This window comes from Nelumbo nucifera, chromosome 1, assembly GCF_055504915.1.
Source record: "Nelumbo nucifera cultivar China Antique chromosome 1, China Antique-T2T, whole genome shotgun sequence".
Classification (NCBI taxonomy): Eukaryota; Viridiplantae; Streptophyta; class Magnoliopsida; order Proteales; family Nelumbonaceae; genus Nelumbo; species Nelumbo nucifera.
This window is the reverse complement of record NC_142649.1, coordinates 61,135,070-61,160,517: the sequence shown is the minus strand read 5'-3', so window position 1 is coordinate 61,160,517 and position 25,448 is coordinate 61,135,070. Positions and strand designations below refer to the sequence as shown.

Here is a 25,448-nt window from a genome sequence, read left to right as displayed (position 1 = left end):
GAGTCTTTGTTTTTTCGTCTTGCCAAGTCGGACTCTTGCACATGTATTTGGTCCTGATTCTCATGTCTGTGTCCATGCAATCCTGTTTAGGATAATTAAACTCAACCTATTTAGATGTTCATTGTGCCCTAATACCAATATATGGTAATAATGAATATGGAAATGAAACATGAAACATTTTTTTTTAAGAGGTAAAGCCTTATATTATTATCAACAGTATAAAGTCCTGTACAAAGAGAGGCTGTACAAATGGACCATAATTATGACCCCCCAAAGGCGTCCACCCTCAAAACAGAACCAGAACAAAAAGCATATCTAAAATCATTAGACATTGATAATCAGCTCCTCAGCTCTTCCACTATGAAATTAATTACCCGATTGTTCCTTTCCAACCAGATTGCCCACAAAACTGCAGAGTATAATAGAGTCCACACCTGCTTTCCTTCTTTTGACATGCTTGGGATATTGACCCAGATAACAGGGAAGAGACTGACTCCAGCCAGCACCAGCTCAGATTGACTGCTCTGAGAAAATGCTACCACACCACTGCCACAAAATTACAGTGAATGAACAGGTTATTTGAAGACTCAGAATACAAATTGTACAAAGAGAAAAACAAGTTTGTCAAGGTGAAACCTTTCCTCAACAACATTTCCTTGGTGAGGCACTTCTCCTTTGCAACCATCCATAAAAAGAATTTGACTTTTAGGGGAGCTAATACTTTCCAAGTGGCCTTGAAAGGGAAAGGCTGCTGATCGTCTCCAAGGAGCCCCAGATAGAAAGATTTGACTGAAAAGCTACAAGCTTTTGCCCATTTCCAGCATCTAGAATCCTCAGATTGCAGGTCTGGTGCTGATTCTCAAATTCTGAAGTAAACAAAGGAGTTCTACCACCTGATCCAACTCCCAGTCATTAAAATTCCTTCTGACGGTAGTTCCTAGTAGAGGTTTTGAGGAAGTGTGGGTTCGGGGAAAGATGGTGTGGTTGGATGTTTGGTTGTGTCAGTTCTTGTCACTACATCCTAGTAAATGGAGTGGTAAGGGATTTTTTTCCAACTAGTAGGGGTATTAGACAAGGGGATCCACTTTCACCTTTTCTCTTTACCTTGGTAGTTGATGTGTTCAGTCGAATTATCACTAGGGATGATAGGGAAGATGTGATAAAGGGATGGAGACTAGGCACAAACCAAATTCTAGTAACTCATTTGCAGTTTGCAGATGACTCGATGATCTTCTGTGGTGGTGGTTTTAGTGAGAAGGTGGGAAACTTGAAAGAAATGATTAAAGCCTTTGAAGGAGTGTCCGGTTTGAAAATCAATTTAGAAAAGAACTGCATTGCTGGAGTCAATCTAGACTTTGAGGAGGTTGAGGCTATTGCAGATTGTCTTCAGTGTTCAATTTCTACTTGGCCTTTGTCCTATTTAGGTCTGCCGTTAGGGGTAAACCCTAGGTAGAGTAGGTTCTGGACCACGGTTATAGAGAAGTTTGAAAAGAGATTAGCTGTGTGGAAGAAAAATTACATCTCTTTGGGTGGGAGGATCACTTTGATAAGAGCTACCCTTGTGAACTTACCTACTTACTACCTTTCTGTCTTTAGGATACCATCTAGGGAAGCGAAGAAACTGGAAAAATTAATGAGAGATTTTCTTTGAGAACTGGGAGAAGGGAAAAAAGACCACTTAATCAGTTGGTAGGTTGTGGGTAGAAGCAAAGAGGAATGAGGATTAGGGCTTGGGAATGTGCTTAAAAAGAATTCAGCATTGTTAAGGAAGTGGTTGTGGAGGTGGCCTATGGAGCGAGATAGGTTGTGGCATGAAGTGGTGAAGAGTCTTCATGGATGCTCAGAGAGTGGATGAGATGCTGGTGCTTCAAGGAGGGCTAACCTAGCAACACCTTGGAAAGCAATTCACAAAATTCTTTCGCAGTTCCTCAGTTGTATCAGGTATAATGCTTGTTCTGGTAACTCTATTCGGTTTTGGAAGGACATTTGGGCTGGAGATCTTCCCCTAAAAGGCCTCTTTCCATCCTTGTACTCTATTTCTTTGTATAAAAAAGAGGTGATTTCAAAAGTCCTTACTTCAATTTTAAATTTGTTGTCTTTGTCTTGGGACTTTGGTTTCTGTAAAGGGTTAAGGGAGGATGAAGTTGATTGTTTGTCTACTACTCTTGGTCTCCACGATAAGGTTTGGTTGGATCCTTTGAAGCCTAATAAAAGGATTTGGCCATTCACCCTAATGGGTCATTTTCTTGTGGTTCCTTTTTTAATTTCCTGTGCCAAACCTCCTCTCAGCAAAGTTTCTCTTCCAAAGAAGTCTGGTGTAGACTGGTTCCCCCCAAGGTTATGGCTTTGTGTTGGGAAGTGTGACATGGTAAAGTAAGCATGGCGGATAACTTACAAAAGAGAAGACCCTTCCTATGTATTTCTCCAAACTGGTGCACTCTTTGCAGATCTCACGGTGAGGACTGTTATCACTTATTTTTATCTTGTAGTGTCACCGTAGAGCTCTGGGTTTGGCTTCTATCATTGTTTGGGTGTAGATGGGATATGCCAATAGAAGTAAGTACAATCTTTAACCCTTTTATGTTCTATTGGCCCCATAAAAGAGGAAGGAAAATGTGGAGGTGTGCATGGGCAGCCTTTTTATGGACAATTTGGGAAGAAAGGAATGTTAGGATCTTCCAGGAAAAGGGGAGAAGCAGTCAAGCCTTGAAGGACTGCATTTTGTATAGGGCAATACATTGGTTAAAGACTTTGGATTTGTTTGATCATTTCTCCTTTACTGATTGTTGGAGGGATTGGTTATCAGTAGCAAGTTGTTCGTCCTCAAAGATAAAGGTAATGACAAGCTGGGTCCCCCCTCCTCACGGTTCTTTGAAGCTGAATTTTGATGGAAGTAGCCAGGGCAACCCGGGTCCCTCTGGTTTGGGAGGTGTACTGAGGAAAGAGGCTGGAGAGGCTGTCTTACTATACTCTGGCCCTTTATGTGTTGGGAACTCTTTTCGAGCAGAGCTGTTAGATGCAATACAAGGATAATTCTTGCAAAAGAAATGGGTGTTGGGAACTCTACTGGTTAAATAATCCAGAGGATGTTATGTGGGACTACAAGAATGAGATAAAGAAATTCAAATGGCTGACAAGGAATATGTCTGTAACAGTACAGTGGGTTGGGAGATCAGCTAATGCATTTGCTGATGTCTTGGCAAAACAAGGTACAAATAGGGAAACATTGTTCTGGGCGCAACTGTAAAATTTGTGTCTTTTAAACAGTCATGCACTTTTTGATGTAGTTTTTGTGTTTTCTGTATGGAGAGGCAGCACCTCGTGCCTCTCTAAGGGGATTTTCATGTAACTGATCTTTGAATTAATGGAATATAACTCTTCTAAAAAAAATTCCTTCCGAAAATAGGGAACCAGACTAAGCTATTTCCCTCTTGTGCAAGTCAATCGGCAACAGAAATCTGAATATCTTCAGCCACAACAAACAAAGAATGAATCCTCTCTTTTAAAGCAGTATCACGACACCAAGGGTCCAACCAGAACTTCAATCTTCTTCCATTTTCAACTTTATAAGAAATGCCCTTGATGAAGTGAGGGTAAGTTCTGTAGATGCCTTTCCAGATGCTACACCCATAAGGCAGAGGTGAACCATCTGCGTCCCACCCACTATCATTGAAGCCATATTTTTCAGAAATTAAAACTCTCCATAATTCCTGAGGTTCATTAGAGAATCTCAGAAACAACTCCCCAAAAGTGCTAAATTAAACAGTTTCACTTTTCTAATCCCCCAGTCCTTGAGAGATAGGTTTACAGATCTCATCCCAGTTAACCAAGTGATATTTAGAAGAATCCTTCCACTCTAGCCACAGAAAATCCCTCGTCTGTTTTTTCTTTTTTCGTATTTCAAAGCCACTTCAGAGGGCATTAAAAAGAGAGACATGAAATAAGCAGGAAGGTTGGCCAGGACACTTTTTACTAAAACTAGCTTACCCCATTTGGACAGATATCTGGCTTTCCAAGAAGCTAATTTCTTGTCAACTTTCTCCAAAGTAGGATTCCAAATACTGGTTGAATTGCACTTTGCCCCAAAGCGAAGACCCAGATACTTGGAAGGAAAACTGCCTGTTTTGCACCCCCAAAATTTCAGCCAAGTCTTGCAAATTCAGAACATCCCCAACTCTTATCATCTCACTTTTAGAAGACTTTCAAACCTAAAACCACTTCAAACCAGCAAAACAAGAACCGGAGATTAAGAACTTGGTCCGGTGAAGCCTCACAAAAAAAAAGAGCGTCATCAGAAAGCTGCAAATGACCTTTGAACCGCCAGGACAAACCTCAAAGCCTTTAACAAGACCTAGCTCTGAGGCTTCTCGGTCATTTTACTCAAGCCCTCCATTACTATCAAAAACAGTAAGGGTGACAGTGTCACCTTGTCTAAGCCAAACTTTTGAACTTGCCTTTGGCTGCTCCAGTAACAAGGATTGACAGTGTAATCCGGTTCCTCCACTTCTGGCCAAAGTGTAATTTGTTCAACGTGTAATCTAGAAAGGCCCAGTTTATGTGATCATAAGCCATCACTAGATCGACTTTACACACCAAACAATTCCTGCCACTCCTAGACCTTGAATCAATAAGCTTATTGGCTATAAGATCACTGGATGTGCTTGTTGCAAACAAAAGCACCTTGAAAGATGGAAATGACAGAACTCATAACCCTCCTAGCCAGCACTTCAGCCAGATTCTTGTACACATTTCCAATCAAACTGATGGGCCTGATATCTTTCAGCTCTGCAGCTCCATTCTTGGGAACCAAGGAGAAAAAAGTTGCATTGAGGCTTCTCTCAAGAGCAGCTGAACTCTCGAAAACTTTCACTAAATCTTGTTTAATGATTTCCTATATATTTTGTAGAACAAGATGGTGAAACTGTCAGATCCAGGGCCTTTCTCCCCTTCCAACTCATCCACAGCTTTCTTGACATCATCCTTTGTAAAGGGTTTTTCAAGCTCCTCAACTTCTTGCCCTGAAAGACAAATTAAATGCAATCCTTCTAACTTCGGCCTAAATTTACAAGGCTCCTTGTATAAGTTATTGTAGAAGCTAACAATAGCCTTTTCAACTCCTCCTTTTTCGATCACCTGACCATCAAGAAACAGCCTCTTGATAGAATTGGCTCTTCTCTATGCATTGGCAGTTTTGTGAAAAGAAAGCTGTATCGGTGTCACCTGCTTTCAACCACTTGGTTAACCTCCTGAAAAGCCAAAACATCATAATCCCTCTTAGCAAACAACCTCTTTTGCCTTAGGTCCTCCCCCAGAGGTCCCACTTCCTCTTCTAAATCCAAATCAACAATAGTCTTTAGGCATTCAGCTTTTTCGATCTCATTGGCTCTTGATCTCTCCTTATGTCCAAACTTGATCTTTCCTTTAAGCCATTGACAGTCTGTTTGGTTGATGCAACGCGGATGAGAAATATGGAATATTCGGGTTAGATTCTTTGGAACCCATGTTTGTTTGATGGAATGGTGCGAGAAATAGTGTGGCGCTGTTTCCCAAAACTTGGAACGTGGGGTCGCACTGAAACAATGCGACCCGAGTGAGAAAGGAAACCACACACGCAGCAGCCTCCTCCAGACCTTCCTTTCTACGTACTTCCTCTTGTATTTCTTTGACATTCTTCGCATGCAACAAGCCTTTTCTGCTCACAACAGTCCATGCCAGCGCAAAACCCTCTGTCAAACAATAGCTGAGCCTTGTGAGGGTTTTGGTAAAAGAGTATTCATGTCGCAGCAAGCTTTTTCTCTTTCAGCTTGCTTGTCCAGTCATGCTCGTTCATGGGATTTGTTATCTTCTTCGCATTCATGCTCACAGTTTCCGGTTCAAGTAGCAGTGGCAAGCGAAGAAAAAGATGAAGAGGAAAAAAAAAGAAAGAGGGAGAGGAGGAAAAAGGAGAGAGAGAGATGAGGGGGAGATTGGAACTCACCTCGTCCACGCCACTGGTTTGAGTTTGAAGGAAGACGATGAACAGTAATTTTCCCTTCTCAGCAATCAAACACCAGAATGCCAAAATGAGAATAAATTTTCCCTTCTCATCCCATCCCTTAGCAACCAAACGGATTGTGAAGCTTCTTGCTCAGGACATGACTTGTGGTGCCATCAAAAGAAGCTTCAGACCACCACTTCTTTATGTTGGAGTCAAACTCCACCCTCAACCAACAATGTTACAATCTGAAAGGTTGTGCCTGTCTTCTGCAGGGACACATGATCTGACACAGGTCTTGGAAGGGCTTCTTGAATAGAATTGGGAAAAAAAAGTTTTCCCATTCAGAGGAAATAACAAATATGTCCAGCCTTACCAGAGAAGGCTGCTCTTGATTGTTGGTCCAAGTGTAAGAAACATGAAACATATTATGGAACCCTTTCCGCTTAAAGCTAAGAAAAATGGCATTGTGGAATTTTTTTTGCACCACTTATGTCATTGCTATTTGTGCCCAACTACAATCTAGTTCTGTCAGAGGGTTTCTCTTCAAGCATGACTAGTTTGCAATTCTCTTTTTCCTTCTTTCTCAAATTGATATTGAGGTCCTTTTTTTTTTTTTACCTTAATGGTGGAAAACAGAAATAGGAGCAAGAAACAAGAATGAAAAGTGGAATTCTTGTATGAAACGTTGGAATTGATGTTATTGTATCAATTTTGAGGAAAATGTATATTTGTTGCCATTTTTCCTTTCCTACTGTGCTTTGTGTGGATAGTTTACATACTCCATGCAACAGGGACAAGATAGTTTACCATTACCATTTTCATTTATAATTGTTTTCAGGTTTGAGCATCGTGAGGAAAATAGGAAGGATTGTTTGAGAACACTACTTGCCTTGATTGAGGAGGCAGCGAAAGCAGATAAGCTGGTGGAGGAGACTCGAGCCTTGTATGTCAAGGAGAGACTCAGAGCCAATCCAGAATTCATGGAGAGGTTACGGGCCAAAACCATGGAAATGAGGGCATCTCAATCTGCACTTCCTTCATGATTGTTAAATTAATTGGCAGTCAGGCAGCAAATGATCTTCTACATGTCTCACCTCAGTACAGCACGCATATTTTCCATAGCCCTTGTCACCCTTCAAGAAATTAATTAGCAAAGATGTCCTGATTGTATCTTGGATGAAGCCATTAAAAAAGTTCTCATGTCACTTTTTTTTTTTTAATTTATTTTTACATTGCTTTAAGACCTAGAACTATTAGAAAGGCTGACATTTTTGCTGGTGTTATTGCTTGGTCGCTGTTACCTGATTTGGAATTTTTATTGCTCCTAGACCATTTTCCCAGAAAGATTGACATGGTTCATGTCATGCTAAGAAAACTTCTAAATATAATGATACAATACAGGGCCATGGGTTGTTATATTACATGGCCCTTATTCCATTGTTTTTGAACCATTTCAACATTCTAATATTATTCTAATAATTCAATTATTTATCTTTTGCCTTATGGATGATCTTTTAATTCTAATGAGAGCCTTGTTTGTGTTTGAAAACAATGAAAAGGGTTCCTTGTTGCAGCTTGATTTGAACCAAATTGGTCAATCCTTACTTCCGATTTCGTTTGCAGAATCTGAACCTTCTTTGGTCAGGTAACTCGAGCTGTGCCAACATCTGGTACTAGCGTTCCTGTATGTTGAATAGTTGAACTCTGGTGGAAGCCCTTTCAGTTGATCCCTCCTACCCCCCAATTTTGAGTGTAATATATATATTTGATAAGTAGAGCTAGACATGGAAATGGAGCTAACAATGTTTGCCACACTAACTAATTTTTTACGTTTCTCAATGACAGAAGCTGAGCCTCTACCATCTCCCTATAAGATCTTCTCATTACTCCGCTGGCCATCATCAAGCAGAGGTGTGGATGATGATACTGTTTTTATCTACCTGGGCTTGACAGCAGTTGCATGCAGAATTTTACCAAACATGCAATCCATGCAAGGATTAAAATATTAATATGCTCCGATACGATGATCTCATTCAGTGTGTATCAATATGGATTGATATTCTTTTTTATTTGTTTTTTTTATTATTTTTATACTATTATAATAAGACGGTTCCAGAAGAGGTATGAGAGATTGAGATCCTTTGTAGATGTAGGTCTTATCGCATCAATACTTCAATCCTTGATTGTATGTAGTTACTCCTCTCCCTCTCTAAATCGATGCAACTATTGTAGTTATTTTCTGCGCTTGAATTCTGAATTGGCTGGATGGGTTGCTCCCGATTTTGGGATATTAATATCAGGAATTAATTTAGTTGACTAAAACTCAGTCATTATCAATTCCGCATGGACATGGCAATTAGTTAATTTTCTGGTAAGGTTGATGGTGGCAGCAGCTGGCAGCTGCAATGAAATTGACGATATCTGTAAGTAGGGCTGTCGATGGACCGGATATTGGTTCAACCTGATCATGAGTCCATTACATATGGATCAGATCCAATCCAATCAGATGCAGATGAATACTTTGGACCATTCTGGTCTGGTCTAATTCAATGTTTAGACCACCCAATATGTTCAAATTGGTTTTAATTTTGGGTAAAAGAATTAAACATACCCTGATTTTTTCTTTTTAACTTGGCTTAAACATTGATTTTTTAAGAAAGGTTTGAAGTGGGTTTATCTATACCCATGCACGAACTAGTCATTGCATTCAACCTTTTTGCATCACACTTCTGCATTTCATTGCCAAGTTGTGGGATTGCTGTTGTTTGGGTGCCTTGAAGGCCGTTGAATCCTAGAGTAGAATGTCGGAATTCCTATATTACACAAGATTTGATATAGAGGAGACAATTCAGCTTAGCGACAGTGTTTCAAACACGCCGCATCCGATAAGTCATTCTAACTCTCCATTTACTTTTCTATCTTTTACACACTCACAGTAGCATCCTCATTCACACTTTGCACCTTAAGGCTTAAGCAGAATTGCTTTTCTCTCTCTGTTTGCTCCGTATGTTGACATGGATGCTACTAAAATTGCTTACGTACTTGATGATTCACCACCAGAAAACCAATATGGACTTGCTAAATCTTCACACACTCAAACCTAGATTCTCATTGATAAAATCTGTCACCATGCACCGTTGAATGCTATGACCAACTACTTGTTTGACGTTTATCATTTGTACCCCACTATTGCTGAAATTTGGAATGCTCTTAAACCTAAATATATTATTGAGGATGTTGGGGACAAAAGTATGTCATTAGCAACTCCTATCCTTTGCCATGACTGAGGAGAGGTCTGTCTTATCACAAATTCATGATTACTATTTGATTATAAATGATCCGCAAAATGAAGGCATCACACTCCAAGAGCAATTTGTTATTGGGGGATCTCATTGAAAAGCTCCTTACATGAAAGGACTGAAGGGGAAATAGAGAACATCACTACCAAGGCAAGAAATTCAAGAAAAACTTCAACCCCAACTTTAAGAATAAAGGTGCCTATCACAAATGTGGGAATCAAGGACATTGGGCTCTACAATGCAAACTTAACAAGAAGAATTGGGCAATGGCAACAATAACAAAAATTCAATTAATTTGACTGAATCAAATGTCGTGGCTTTAGTGGTTGTTTCTGGGGTTAATATGGTAACAACTTCTAAGGAATGGATTTTGGATACAGGGGCTACAATACACAGTTGCAAAAACTGAAGTTGTTTCCAATCTTGTACTCCCATTAGGGAAGGTGAGCAGGTTTTCTTGTGCGACTCTAGCCCCACTCCCGTTATTGGCAAATGAAAGGTTCTCTTAAAAGTGACTTTTGGGAAGATATATCCCTTTATGATGTCCTTTATATTCCCAACATCTAGAGCAACCTGATTTCAGGTTCCCTACTCAATAAGGTTAGAGTAAAACTCTCATTTGAGTCCGATAAACTTATACTCAACATAAATGGGGCATTTGCCAAGAAGGGTCATTACAGTTATGGTTTGTTTGTTCTGAATGTGTATGAAATCATGAATGAAAATGCTTTTACTTCTTATATTGTTCACTGACATATTAGTGTTCCATACTTAAAGAAAATGAAGAAAATAGGACTATTTTTGACTTTGTTGATGACTTTTTTAGGTTTACTAAAATATATCTTCTTAGAAGTAAAGATGAAACTGAAGAAATGTTTTACAAGTACAAAAATGAAGTTAAATTACAATTAAGCAAGAAAATTAAAAGACTCGCAATTGATAGGGGAGGAGAATATGATTCATTATCCCTCAAGAAACTTTGTGAAAATACAAGAATAATATATGAAATCGCTACTCCCTATTCTCCTAAATCAAATAGAGTTGCAGAAAGGAAAAATAGGATTTTATTGCTAATAAGCTTTGGTCTTCCTCAAAATATGTGAGGGGAAGCCATAATAACTGCACGCTTTCTACGAAAAAAAATTCTACATAAGAAAATTGTGTTAACACCCTAAGAACTCTGGAAGGGTTATAAACCAAATTTAAAATTTCTTATAGTGTGGGGTGCTTACCAAAAGTTGGAATCCATGAACCTAAAAAGAGGAAATTTGAACCAAGAATTGTAGACTGTACATTTATTGGATATGCACAAAATAGTGCAGCCTACAACAAGGATCAAAATTTTGTCATGCATCGGCCTGTATTGGAGCCTTCCCGATACGTCCCAACATGGGGTGTTTTGGGTCGGCGATTGATATCCTGTATTGATATTTTGAACCTTGGCCTACAAGTTTCTAATGTTAAAGTCTAAAGGCGATATTGTAGAGCCTAACACTATCTTAGAGTCTTAATATATATTTTTTTTGAAACCATCTTTCCTCATAAAAGGGATGAAACTAACATAGAAAGTATAATTAACAAAATATCGAAAAGTCCTAACACCCAAGTACCTGATAATAATTCTGAGTTGGATTTTGATCTTAAAAAAGGTAAAGAGCAAGAAAAGAAACTAACTTTGGTGATGATGTGTTCACATACATGGTTGATGAACATCCTAAAACCTATAACGATGCCATTACCTCATCTAATGCAGCCTTTTGGAAAGAGGCAATTAACGGTGAACTAGAATCTATCTTATCAAACCATACTTGGGAATTAGTAAATCTATCAAAAGGAGTGTCAGTACTCGATTTTTTCTCAATCCACCGTTAAACCCCCGATTCACTCTGAAGACCCAATCAAACTCTTTCAATCTCTCCAAAACATCTAAATACACAAAAAGCCCCAAAGCCCTTAAATTCACAGTTAAATCTACTTGATATCAATCTGATGGCCATGATCAACCCCCATCTACACTTTGACCATTAGATTAGACACCACCATCGGACTCAAGACCTGCCAAAATGCTTACCCAAAAAAAATCCCAACTCAAAATTCCTCTGTTTACTCTTTTATCAAGCAAAGATTCCATTTCAAACCATCTTATTGGCCTAAACAACCACAAACCAAATCCCCTTGATCCTAACACATCTGAACCAATCAAACCACACAATTGAAACCCATGCATACCAAGATACCTATCCACAAAGTTTTAACCCAAGACCCCCATTTAACCCTTCATCAAGACAAGATTCCATTATAAACCTTTTCATTGACCTAAATTCCTATGATCTTCACCCTCCAGAACTAATCAAACATCACCACTAGATCCCAAGCACTCTAAAATACACACCTATAAAATTTCACCTAAAACTACCTTCATTTGCCCTTCAATCTAAAAAGATTTTGTTTCAAAGCTTTTGATTGAATAAATCACTAACCCTTTTGGTCAGCCTGATCTGGGCCAAGTTGGGCCAATCTAATGCTACCAATCAACTCAGAATGCCCAAAAATTCCACCTTGCCAAAATTTCAACAAAAAATACCCATGTTTGCCTATTCATCTAAAAAGATTTCATCTAGCCAATCTTATTGACCCACACTTACAAATAGACCTGTTCATGGGTCGAGTAAACCGTTGGGCTGGCCTAGCCTGATCCAAGTTGGGCTTGGATAGGATTTTAGGTCCATTGTTTTGGGCTTTCTCAAAAAAGCCCAGCCCGACTTCAGAATGTATTATATAATAAAAAATAAATATGATATATTTTTTCTTTATTTTTCTTCTCTTTTTTAAAGTAATAGTGAGATCTTTCATTAATTTTTTAGGTTTTGAGCATCTTTTAATATAAATAAAATAGTTTTAATTGAATAAAAAAGGAAAAAATATATTTTTTTCTAAATTTCTAGTTGGGCCCAATAGGGCCAGGCTTAGGCTTAAAACCTAGGCCCGATGGTCAGGCTAGGTTTGGGCTTGGGCCTAAGCATATCCTCTCGGCCAATCAACTCAGAATGTCCAAAAATCCCACCTTGCCAAAATTTCAACAAAAAATACCCATGTTTGCCTATTCATCTAAAAAGATTTCATCTAGCCAATCTTATTGACCCACACTCACAAATAGACTTGTTCATGGGTCAAGTAGACCGTTGGGCTGGCCTAGCCTGATCCAAGTTGGGCTTGGATAGGATTTTAGGTCCATTGTTTTGGGCTTTCTCAAAAAAGCCCAGCTCAACTTCAGAATGTATTATATAATAAAAAATAAATATGATATTTTTTCTTTATTTTTCTTCTCTTTTTTAAAGTAATAGTGAGATCTTTCATTAATTTTTTAGGTTTTGAGCATCTTTTAATATAAATAAAATAGTTTTAATTGAATAAAAAAGGAAAAATATATTTTTTTCTAAATTTCTAGTAGGGCTGTTCTTGAGGTTCCCTTTCTACGGTCCGACTTGTTTCAACCCTCTAATATTTGACCCAAAAATCCCCACCATTGAGCCATAACCCCCGATTTGATCCCTTGGACAGGTTTTGGCCCAAATTTCCCAAAATTATGAAACTACCCCTAGACTTCCCAGAATTTGCAAATTCCCCTAACCCCGTTATAAAACCTAGCCTAAGCTTTAGATTCAACCTAATTCGCTCAAATCTACTATTTATACATTGGTCATCTTCCGACTCTTGACATAACGACGACAAGCTGGCAAAAACACTTCCATCTCCCACCTCTTTCTCTTCTCCATCTGTCTCTCATTCTCTCCATTCTCTATTCTCTCTTTATCTCTCTCTCCTTTTTTTTGTTCGTTGCCATCCTACTGTTCATTGTCTTTGCCGACAAGAACAGGGGAGTTGCAGTGGTTGTACCCTCTATCCCCACTTAAGTCCAACAAACATTAGAACTGACTTGCCTGTTGTGAAAGATACCAAAAATTATTTAATGTCCAAATTTGATATGAAAGATTTGGGTGAAGCTGATGTTGTTTTAGGAATGAAAATTTACAAAACTAATTAGAGTACTTTATTATCCTAATCACATTATGTTGAGAAAATACTAACAAAGGAAATTTGTGTCTTAATTAGAATACTCCAAAATTGTTAGAAGTTTGATGTATTTGAAAAACTGCACTACTTAAAATATCTTAAAGGAACTATGGATTATGGCTTATTTTATTGAGGTTATCCTTCATTATTAGAAGGATATAGTGATATAAATTGGATTTCTGATTTAGAATCCAACTCTACCAATGTTTATACTTTTACACTTGGTGGGGGTGTTGTGCCATGGAATTCCTCTAAACAAACTTGCACAACCAAGTCCACCATGGAATATGAATTTATTGCCTTGAAAAAGGCTAGAACTGAAATTAAATGGCTGAGGAATCCCTTAGCCAATCTACGGTGATGGAGATAGGTTCATAGGCCCAATCTACGGCGATAGGAACCGTAGAATTGAATTTTAGAGAATGGATTCTTGTACTGAAAGACTGTCTTTATGTACAAAATCTAAGAAGAAATTTGATTTCTGTTTCTAAACTGTGTGGATGGATATACTGCATCTTTTAGTAATATGATTACTATCAAAAGGAACAACAAATTCATCGCATGCGGGGAACTGGAGAACGGTCTCTATGTTCTACATCCTTCTCTAGAAACTAACCTAACCAAAACTACGTCGGTTGAAATCCCCAAGAAAAGGACTCGTGACATGGTTAGTCCCACGTGCCTGTGGCATTATCGACTTGGCCACATCGGTATTGACTGAATCACAAGATTGGTAAATGATGGTCCTTTGGGTTTTCTAACTGGTCCAATAGGATTATCTCACTGTTGGCTCCTCCTGCAATACCCCATCTTAACGGTGTTTCAGAGAGGAGGAATAGGAAACTGCTAGACATGGTCCGGTCACTTCTCACACGCTTAGAATTGCCCACATCCTTTTGGGGATATGCGTTGGAGACCGCAATTTACATGCTGAATAGGGTTCCAACCAAATCGGTTTCGAAAACTCCATACGAACTATGGACTGGAAAGAAACCAAGTGTCAGACACTTGAAGATTTGGGGTTGTCCTGTGCATGTTAAAAGAACGAGTGCGGACAAGTTGGAATCCAAGACCATCCGTTGCCTGTTTGTAGGCTACCCAAAGGATTCAGTGGGTTATCTTTTCTATGACCCAAGTGAGCAGAAAGTGTTCTGCAATCGAAATGCCATGTTCTTAGAGACGGATTATATCTTGGACACTCATCGTTAGGAAATTGTTCTTGATGAGGAGAGCTCAGGATCAGTGGGAAATGTCTCGCAGGTTCCAGGTAGTGACCAACCTAGAAGATCCACCCGGGTATCCAGGCCACCAGTCCGTTATGGTTAGGACCAAGATAGTTACTTAGTGGAAGCCTTGACTAGTGAGGAGGATCCCGTGACTTATGCGGAAGCTATGTTGGACATAGATTCCCAAAAGTGGGTGGAGACCATGAGAGCTGAGATGGACTCGATGGAGGCCAATGGAGTCTGGACTCTAGTAGATCTGCCCTCCAGGGTAAAAGCAATTGGTTGCAAATGGATCTATAAGAGGAAGAAGGGCCTCGATAGCAGGATTGAGACCTACAAAACTCGTTTGGTGGCGAAAGGGTATACTCAGAAAGAAGGTATCGAGTATGAGGAAACATTTTCGCTCGTGGCCATGCTTAAATCCATTAGGATCCTGTTATCTGTAGCAGCATACCATGACTTGGAGATTTGGCAAATGGATGTCAAAACCACATTCTTGAATGAAGATCTTAGTGAAGATATCTACATGCAACAGCCGCAAGGCTTCATTGTTGCTAGTCAGGAACACATGGTATGTAAACTTAATAGATTCATATATAGACTTAAGCAGGCTTCTAGGAATTGGAACATCCATTTTGATTCTCCCGTCAAATCGTTTGACTTTGAGCAGAATCCGGATGAACCCTGTGTTTATAGGAAGTCCAGTGGGGATAAGGTCACCTTTTTGGTGTTATATGTGGACGATATCCTACTCATTGGGAATGATGTAGGAATGTTGACTTCAGTCAAGGTATGGCTTTCACAGTAGTTCTCCATGAAAGATCTTGGAAATGCTTCCTATATACTGGTCTTCGACTCTATAGAGATAGATCGAAGCGGATAATTGGATTATCCCAGGCTGCTTACATTGACAAAATTGTCAAAAGGTACAGCATGGAGAACTCCAAGAAAGGAAACGTTCCTTTCAGGCACGGAGTCACTCTCTCCAATAAGATGTCTCCCAAGACTTCTGAGGAGAATGAGGGCATGAAAGACGTTCCCTATGCCTCAGCCGTAGGGAGCATCATGTATGCCATGTTGTGCACTCGCCCTGACATTGCTCAGGCGGTGAGTGTCGTAAGCAAGTTCTAGGCCAACCCAGGGCAGGAGCATTGGACAGTTGTAAAGAACATACTTAATTAATTACCTTCGAAGGACAAAAGAGTTTTGTCTGGTATTTGATGGTTGTTCACTGCAAATTCTGGGGTATACTGATGCCGATTTCTAGTCAGATCCATATGATAGAAAGTCTACATCTGGGTATGTTTTCACGATAGGAACGTGTGTTGTTTGCTGGAAAAGCAGCAAACAGGGGTCCACGGCAGACTCCACAACTGAAGTCGAGTACATTGCCGCAAGTGAAGCTGCCAAGGAAGCTGTGTGGATGAAGAAGTTCGCTCATGAATTAGGAGTGGTTCCGTACAGCACATCACCCATCCCGTTGTTGTGTGACAACAATGGAGCGATCGCCCAGGCTAAGGAGCCTCGAGCCCACTCGAAGTCAAAGCACATCGAGAGGAAGTACCATGTACTGCAGGAGATCGTTGGTAGAGGGGAGATCCTGATTCAGAAGGTAGCATCAGCGGATAATGTGGCAGACTCATTAACTAAACCACTCACACAGAAGGTGTTTGAGAAACATGTGAAAAGTATGGGACTCTGGCTTGTACCAGATTGGACCTAAGTGCAAGTGGGAGCTGTTGGACAGTTTTTGTATGCCTTTAGCTTTAATCAGTTTTGAAGTACTTTTGATATTTATTGTAAATAAATGAAGTACATGTTTGATTCATTATGTATGGTATACTTCTGTGTGTAAGACCCTAAAACTGGACACTTAATGAGACTTGTGTTGATTTTAAATGTTCACAGCCATTGGATAAGTCTGGAGAGATTTATCCTGCCAAGGCTGACACTAGTGTGCTGACAACTGTTGGGGTGGCTTGTCTCAGCCACTAGGGTGAGACCCAAGGCACATGTAAGTGTAGAATTACTTGAACCCTTGAACCGGACCAGATTTCCAGTATTGCCCTGGACCTTGGAGATTGATGGGCAAAACTGAAAAGTTACACCTGACCCCTAGACCCGATTATGGTACTACACAAAGTGTCGGATTGGACTGTCTTTGATATGCCAATTAGTGAGATCCTTAGCGGGGGTCAAAACGTAGGTATGTTGGGACAGTCTGAGAATTCATCTGAGTGGGTGATCATGGTGACGGGATCAACTCCTTTGTTGGACAAAGGTAATGATCGGGGATGCACTCTCTCTGATGGAAACCAAACTGCCGGCAGTGGATTTCAATCGTTGGAATTTTGTTTTGTAAAATTTATATATATGATATATATCTAAGTATGGTTTCAAAACATTTGCAAATGGTTTTAATTCTCAAGATCCATGTAAGTAGAGAGTGCAGCACTGTTCCTTGCAGCCGAGGGAGAGGTCCTCTCTTGCCGGGCAGTGCTTGATCCTCATGGGCTGAGAGGTTAAGTGTAAGGCCATTTGGGATAACACCTGATGGGCTAATCTTGCATCTGCCCACAGTCCCTGGGTTTTTATAAGATGGCTTGGCCCAGGGACCATTAGTGTAAGTGTTGGGCCCATAGGGTCCATATGATGGGTTTAGGGGGTTCACTGGGCCCTCCAGTGAATTCGGCCGGGCCTTGTAATAGAGGTTGGGCCGAACCCATGTGGCTGGTGTGTAGATCAATGTTTGGGTCCCATGCCATACAAAGGAGCCCAACTGGGCAGCAGTTTGGAAGACATTTGAGCACATAACGTTATTGGGCCTAAAGCCCATTTCGAACTGGGCTGATTTGATCAATCATTAACAAGGGGCGGATCTGAGATTAGGATGAGCCCAAAAGCTTATCTAATCTCCATATAGGATTAAGAAGAGTCTTAATCCAAATACAGATTTGGATAAGGGCAACTCCTGATATGATCAGGAGATCTTTTCTTAATCATTAAGCAACTGGAGGAAACCCTATTCGAATTACAAGAATTCGAACCCTAGGGGATTAACACAGAACACACCCTGCAATTTTGTGAGATAGGATCTCAGAAATCCTAGAGAAGAAAAAGCAGTTCTCCATCTTCTTCTCTAGCACCCTCCTGTTGCAGCCGCCACCATCTGTTACAATTCGTTTTCTCTGTCATAAAAAGATCAAGAAAAGTTCTTGATATCGGTCTTTGTTGAAAGGCTGATTCTATTTGGTGCTCATTGTCATCCAAAGGATTCTTGTGAAGGATTCAGTGTGTAGGACGCACTCTGTTGGTTCTGTTCCATTGTTGTTGTGTCATCTTCAGCAGGAGCAGATCTTGGTGCCTTCTTTGGGTGTGAACACCAACTTTGGGAGATATTATTTCTCTAGATCAGGTATTGATGAAGATTTGGCCCGACCTCCTGACCACCCAACAAGTGGCAGAAGCAACAGCTCGGCACGGCAATACGCTCGAGGCGCGAGCTCCGAGAGGAGGAACCAGCAGTCCAAGCTCCCCAAAAGGAGCCCGAACTCCCCCTTTGACCTCGAGCCTTACGAGGAGCGCAAGGGGCAAAAAACTCGAACTGGCCCACCCCAGGGCAGTTCGGGCCACACCTCTACCCAAACTCAAGACTTCACCTCGCACACCACTCCAGCACTTCGAATTCAGGCCACCGAACTGAACAACTGTACCTAACACCAAAGGAGTCCGTATCCTGAGGCTGCGCACCTGACTGACTTAGGATCTGACGCTTGACAACCGCACTTCAACGGCCACCTGCCACTGCCACCTCCAGTCACAGAGACGGCTCTGACAAAGAGAGCAGTGGCGGTTGTCTGCCCCAGCAGAGATGATGACACCCGAACTGGCAGAAGTGCAGAGGTAATGATGTCCGACCTGACAGGAGCTTGGGAGTGAGTGTGCGAAATGGTTATAAAAGGCTCTCTTCCCCCCAAGAAGGAGGTATGTGAACTTTGCGCCATCTGGTTTATTATCTTGCCTTTGAGGATACTAACTTGAGCTTCGGAGCACTCTCACCGGGTCCCTCCCCGGAGATACTCACTTTCTTCCCCGTTTCAGGCACCTTCTGCTCCAGCCAGAGGAAAGATCGTTGACAGATAGGACCAGTCGGATTGCGCACCATCAGGTATAATCACTCCCTTCTCTTTTGGTTCAGATCTGGTTCAGTTCTAGTTCAAGAGGGATCCTTGAAACTTGATTCTAAAATTAGGAAATGCGATTCCCAGTTGAAAGGTAGGTAAAAAATTTTTGAAATTCGCCCACCCATTCCGCAACTGTTTTGGTGTCCATACGATGGATTCTACCATCCCTTTCAATCCCGTGCTACTACCCCCATCTCCCATTCCTCATCAGATGGCAGATTCTTATAGTCACGGTCAAGCTCAGCTAGTCGACAAAATGCTTCCTCTAACTCTAAAGTTGTGTCCAACATGTCATATGTGGAGTTCCATCGCATTGGACATTCAACAACCACCCATCTCTTATGTTTTACTTTTGCTTGGCTTTTTGCATTGTCAAATTTTTGCTTCTTATAAGGTGTTAGTCTTACATATTTAGCACTTTTTCGAATCTTATGTAACAATGGTGATACTTCTCTCAACCCATCTTGCACAATAAGGTTTAAGATGTGAGAAGCACATCTCACATGAAATAGGTCACCATGCAATGGGAGCAAATCCTTAACACAGAGGTGATTCCTAAGATCCCTAACCATAACATCATTGTTAGAGGCATTGCCAACTGTTATAGAACATATTTTTTTACCAATGTTCCAAGTTAACAATCTCTCCATATCGACTTCATACAGAGTGTTTATATCATGGAAACACTCACCTACCACAAATGCAATAATTTTCTTCTTTAACTCCCGCCTATCATCTATAAAGTGTGTTGTTAAACAACAATACCCCAAATTTTGTTCCGAAGTCCACATATCGGTGGTTAAGCTAATCCGGCAATCCAAACCATCAAAGTAATTGTATAGCCTCTCCTTTTCATCCAAGTAAATCTTCATCACATCATTCTTTATTGTATTTTTAGAAACAAACCTAAATGATGGTTGAAGATTATTGACAATATCTGAAAAAACTCTTCTTCAACTATACTAAAAGGATGGCCATGCTTCATTATCATCTTTTCTATGTCCATTGGGCTCCTATCTTGGTCAAATTTGAAGTTTTCTACAACTTCTTGTTCACTTGTGCCCTTTTGTTTTAATTTAGGACATTTTAGTACATGCCCTAAAATGTGGCTTGTTCCTTTAGAACTTCCTCTTATATATTGTTTTCTGCAATGCTTACAAATAGCTCTTTGCTCCCCTGAATCCAATTTTATTTTCTTAAAATGATCCCATGCTTTGGACCAAACTCTCTTTCTAATAGAATTAGATGCCATAGATGATTCACTGGGGTTTTTAGGCACACTTGCATTTTCAGCAATTGGTTCATCCATCCTTAATGCAATAAGAAAGAAAATAAATTAATTTTCACACTAACATGAAATACAAGAAAGTCTAATAAATTGTTTACAAATAGGGTTGTCAATGGATTGGATATTGGTCCAATTTGATCTGCTCCAATATGAGTCCATTACAAATGGACCATGTCAATTAGGTCTGGACTAGTCTAATTCAACATTGTATTATTGGACTGTCCTGCTCATCCAAATTGGTTTTGATTCAGATAGGGTCCAACCAAACCCGGTCCATTGGCACCTCCATTTACAAGGATACAATTATAAATCCCTCCACTATTTACAGCTTGTGCGTTGAATATGCCGCTTCCAATGTAAAAATAAAAAGAAAATGCAAGTGAATACCAAATTTAAGAACAAGAAAAAGGGTTCAACTATAATACCAGAAAAAACCTGAAACCAAATCACCAATCAACCAATATCATAAAACCGGTATCCAATCAGATGATATTTATCAAAATTCATGGGCAGGTTTGATTGGTCAAAGCCGTTCCAGTATCATGTCTTTCCGATAGCATAAATTTTCCCCAAGGAAGTTTTTTGTTCTTGGATTCCGTAATTAATCTCAGTTTCAAAATTCTTAGTTCAGCATTGTTGTCAAAATCAATAGCAATAACAAACCTTTGCCCATTGTTGGGATCAACTTACTAATTTGATAAATAGAATTTAAAAAGCATTCCTTCTATAGTTTTATTTTAAAAAACAAGATGATAGTATGATTTCAAACTTAAACATATTCAAATCATAATGGTTAATCACTCAATTACACAAAAAAGGAGAAAAAATAAATTATTTCAAATGTAGAAGACAAAATCCAAGCTATATTTCTAAAACATAAAATAACAAGTGATCTGTTCAACACAAACTAACACAATTATCAAGTGGCATTAAAAAAAACACAATTACCAAGTGCAAATTAGACAATAGGGATTTCCTAAGAAATAAATGGTCAAAAGCAAATTCAAAAGGTTAGAACACAACCAAATATAATAATGCATGATAAATAAGCAAAATCCATAAGAAGAGGGAAAAGGCATTGAAAATGGTTATCCCACGAATTCATACTTAATGATATATCAATATCAAGAACTATTGAAGAACAAAACGCAAGTTGATCAAGAAAATCACAAACCAAGAGATGGAGGAAGATCACCAAAACTACATAACGTTTCTTTTGGAAACATCCTGAAATCCAAGCAAAGAAAGAGAGAAGACTGAGAGAAGAGGGAGTGTTGTCGCCGCTGATGAAAGTGAGAGGGCACTGAGAGAAGAGAGAGTGTTGTACTGCCCGCTAGAGAAAGTGAGTGGCACTGAGAGGAGTGTTGTCATTGGAGAAAGTGAAAGGGCTAGAGGAAGATTGCCGGAGAGAGGGAAATACCGCTAGAGTTTGTTCGAAGCTTCAAACGAAATACCGCCGACGATACTTTGAGATGGAGCGGTGGAATCACCGGACCCTAGTCTTCGAAAGTTTCCACGCTTCAAGCCTTCAACATTCAAACTTCAAACGAAAATGAACGGACCAGCAGGCTCGTTCAAATTTTGGCTTTGTCCGCTTTCGGTGCATTCTATGAATGAATGATTCATGTTCAAAATTTCCCACCACCCATGAGCCACTTTTCCTCTCCAAGCTTTTGCTTGAATCCCACATGGGAAAATTACAAGAAAGTGTAGAGATTATTACTAGGAAATGGCCTTTGAGTTATGGGGACTCATGCGCGCACCGAGCCGGCCGGGCTCTCTTACCCGCTACTTTTTATAACTTGAAAATTTGAACTTCAACTATTATGTTATTTAAAACAAATAACCTTTCCTTTTAAATTCAGAACAAAGTGACTTTCCATTTTTCAAACAATCCGCTTTTTCATTTCAAGTTCGCATCTCTCTGTCAAGCCCTTTAATGGCGTCCTTTAGAAAAGGTCGCCATCTTTCATTCTTACAGTAGTAGGCGTATTTATACACCCATGCACGAACTAGTCATTGCATCCAATCTTTCTGTATTGCACCGAGTGCACTGTTACTGAGTGCCTTTAAGGCTGTTAAATCCTAGAGCACAACGCCGGAATTCCTGTATTGCACCAGATTTGATTCAGACGAGGCAAAATTCTGCTTAAAAACAGTATTTCAAATACGCACCAGCTGATAAGTCATTCCAACTCTCCATCTACTTTTCTGTCCTCTACACAGTCACAGTAGCTTCCTCATTCACTGACTACAAGAAAAACTACAACACTATATATGTCCCGATCACAAGAGCGCCACTGAGGTAAACCAACCATGTCGTCCTAGAGCAAAGACAACCTCAGGAGAGGGATTGACCATCCATTTGCACTTATTATTAAGAGTAAGAGCCATATTTGCTAAACTACAGCATACCTATTCGCTTCCAGCAGTGAGTCAAAATAACAGAATGACATTGTTCCTGCAAGGCACAGAATACTGTACAACACACTGAAATACCTTTGCATTTTCATGTACCAGCTAGCATATTTGTATTTTGTATTGAGTTCATGAAACTTGGTCTGTCCAGCCACTTCATGTGCTAGATCATTTGCTTCCCTTCTGTAGTGCTCAAAACGATAACCTGGCGTAGGCAGAGGATCTTGGTTCTTGGACTGAGTTTGGGTCTGGACCAAGCTCGAGAACCAAATTTGTAGTCCTGCTCATATAGGGCCTATTGTATTCTTACTCCATCTCTGTAATCTTGCTCCGCTAGTTACAATCATTTGCCTCAATTTGCAAATGCTCTAGTAACATAAATATACGGCACATTGTAAAATTAGAGAATGTAGCAAATAGAGAAAATGGAGGAGATGATGATGTAACTAGGGTTATAATTTCATGTAGAGGATAGATATTTGGTACAGGAGAGCTCTAAGTAGACCTGTTCATAGGTCGCGTTTTGGGTCCAATTTTACACCGTTTTAGACTTGGGCTTTGAGCTGGGCCCATTCACCCAACCCGTGAGCAGGTCTAACTCCAAGTCTAATGCTTGCTGACATACAAGAACTAGGGGGACCCCTCCAAATTGCATTGATTAGAAAAAAAAGGACTACTTTCGTATGGCAGTTGGCCTTGTTTTAACTACAAAAATCAATTCTAGGGGCAATGTACACCCCCCCTCAAAAATAAAAAGGAAAAAGAAAGAAAGAATGAATGAAAACGAGGGGTACACACCCCTTTAATAGTTATTGCAGCTTAACATCTTTCAATCGGAACTTTTTTTTTCTCTATTTTTTTTCCATTTCATCTTCTGCATATATGCTTTCCTATCAGGGGGTGATCTTTTTTTGGAATTTGGCAGGGGGAAAGTTGGTCAATGGGATTTTGGTTCCCATTGACCAAGAATCCCATGTTCATTTTTCAGATTTATGTGGGGATCAGGGAAGTTTATTTTCCTAGGTATCACTTACCCATCTCCTAAGTGGGTAAATAACTTTCCCACCTAGGGGGGAAGTTGCTAACACTTGAATGGGACAAAAATACCCCCTTTAATAATAGATTTTTATGGCTAAAATGGACATTACCTTATTTACCTAGGAAATAAAAGAACATTGGTAAATGCACTTTTACCTGGATAAATTTTTCCCAGGAAAATCTTGCCCAGATAATTACATTTACCTGGGTAAATAACTTACCAAAAAACGAACGAAACCTTAACATGATTAAAATTTAATCATATTAACCAAAATTAGATTGGGTTTTTATATTGTTTTAAGAAAATAAACTAAAAATGGACTAGGCATCCTTTTTTTGGGTAAATCATAAATGACAGACAGGACATCATTTATCTTTGTGACAGAGTTATTTTACCAAAAAAGAGGAAGGAGTATCTAAAATTTAATGGGAGATGAAAAGATGTTACCAAAAAAAATGTGGTGGTAGTTAAACCTTTCCCTTCCTATCTTTTCCTTTAAACCAAAGACAGCATAAGGGTAAAGTTCAGGGGAAGAATTTATTACAATACTACCAAGCCGTATGGTGGTTGGATTTAATGTAACGTCGACATATCAGATACCAGAACTTAAGGGAGGAATCAAATTTAAAGCTATCAAAAAGGGTATGGACAAAATAGGGGATGCCAATATTTCATAAACAAGTGAGAGAAGCATGGAAATAGGGGATGCCAATACCCAAATGGGTTGGATTCGGTTTGTGTGGGTTTGGCTCAACAGTAACCCAATCCACTCAATTCAAACTGCATTGGGCCCAACATTTCAGATCAGGTCCATTGAAAACAATTCCTTAACAAGAGCCCAAGCCCACCCAAGCTGCACCCCTAATTCACTTTTTTTTTTCTTAATGTCACTATACTAACGTATAGCATGTTCATGGGCCGGGTAGCCCGACGGGCCGGCCCGGCTCGGCCCGACCCTCGGACGGGCTTGTGCATGAACTTTAGCCCACGGGTTTTAACCTCGGGCCTAAAAGCCCGAGCCCGACTATTTACGGGTTGGGCTTAGGATTTGTCACAAAAATCCATCCCATCCCGACCCGACATTTTTTATTTTATTATAAACCCTAACCGATTAACCTTTCTTATTCCCTCTTTTTATCTTTTATTTTTCTCTCCTCAGTCTCACTCTTAATAACCGGCGCGTATCCAAGAAAGCTGTCACTGTTCTTAGTCTTAGAGGTGATAGGCAAGCTCAGGCACCGACAGGCTCTCTCTCTCTCATTGTTCTCACTCGCACGCACTCGCATATTCTCAAGACTCAGGCACCGGCGCCAGCCGCACCACTAGTGAACTCAGTCGCCCCTCTCTCCGGCGGTGAATCTTCTCTCTCTCTCCACCATTCCTCTCTCTCTCTTGTCTCTCTCGCAATTCTCTTTCTCATGCATTGTTGCATATTCTCAAGAACCAGTGAACTCAAGCATCGGCATTGGCGAACTCAGGCACTGGTGCCAGCCGCACCACTAGTTAACTCAATCGCCCTGCATTTCAGCCTCTATTAGGTCAGGCTTTGGGCTCGGGCCCGGGCTTCGGGCTTTTTATGAGGGCCGGGCTCGGGCCCGAGTTGTAGGCCCACTAGTCGAGCCAGGCTCGAGCTCGAGCCTGAAAAAAATCTTGTTAATGAAGAGCAAAAGCCCGGCCCGACCCATGAACAGGTCTGCTAACGTATTAGGCGTGTTCTGGGGCAAGGTTTGGCCCAAGCCCGAACTGGAACTCAACTAAAATTGACTGGACCCTACCAAACAGGGTTAGGTCAATGTGGGTTACAATCCGATTCACTGAAATAGTGACATCCCCTATATAAGGCCTCGTTTTTCGTGGGAATAAGGGTCTAGAATCGGAATTGGAATGGGTTATTTTGATTCCAAGTGTGGTTGGGTGAAATCGGAATCCCACTTCCATTCCTG

The 25,448-nt window shown here is 40.2% G+C and overlaps 1 protein-coding gene and 1 pseudogene across 2 annotated transcripts in view; one reads left to right on the top strand and one right to left on the bottom strand.

Annotated features, from left to right (window-relative positions):
- Positions 1-8,179, top strand: part of LOC104594356 (uncharacterized) — a 31,490-nt gene extending 23,311 nt beyond the window's left edge. The window contains exon 4 of one of the 2 annotated variants that reach the window (XM_088893106.1): positions 7,823-8,179. In XM_088893106.1, coding sequence (XP_088749232.1) covers positions 7,823-7,829 — 7 coding nt within the window. In that variant the 3' untranslated portion in view covers positions 7,830-8,179. Of the gene's footprint in view, positions 1-6,815; positions 7,465-7,822 lie in introns of those variants that run through there. The other variant, XM_010254619.3, reaches the window with a different exon arrangement.
- An 8,101-nt stretch (positions 8,180-16,280) lies between these two features.
- On the bottom strand, positions 16,281-20,084 carry LOC148803335 (zinc finger BED domain-containing protein RICESLEEPER 2-like; annotated as a pseudogene).
- Positions 20,085-25,448: the final 5,364 nt, after the last annotated feature.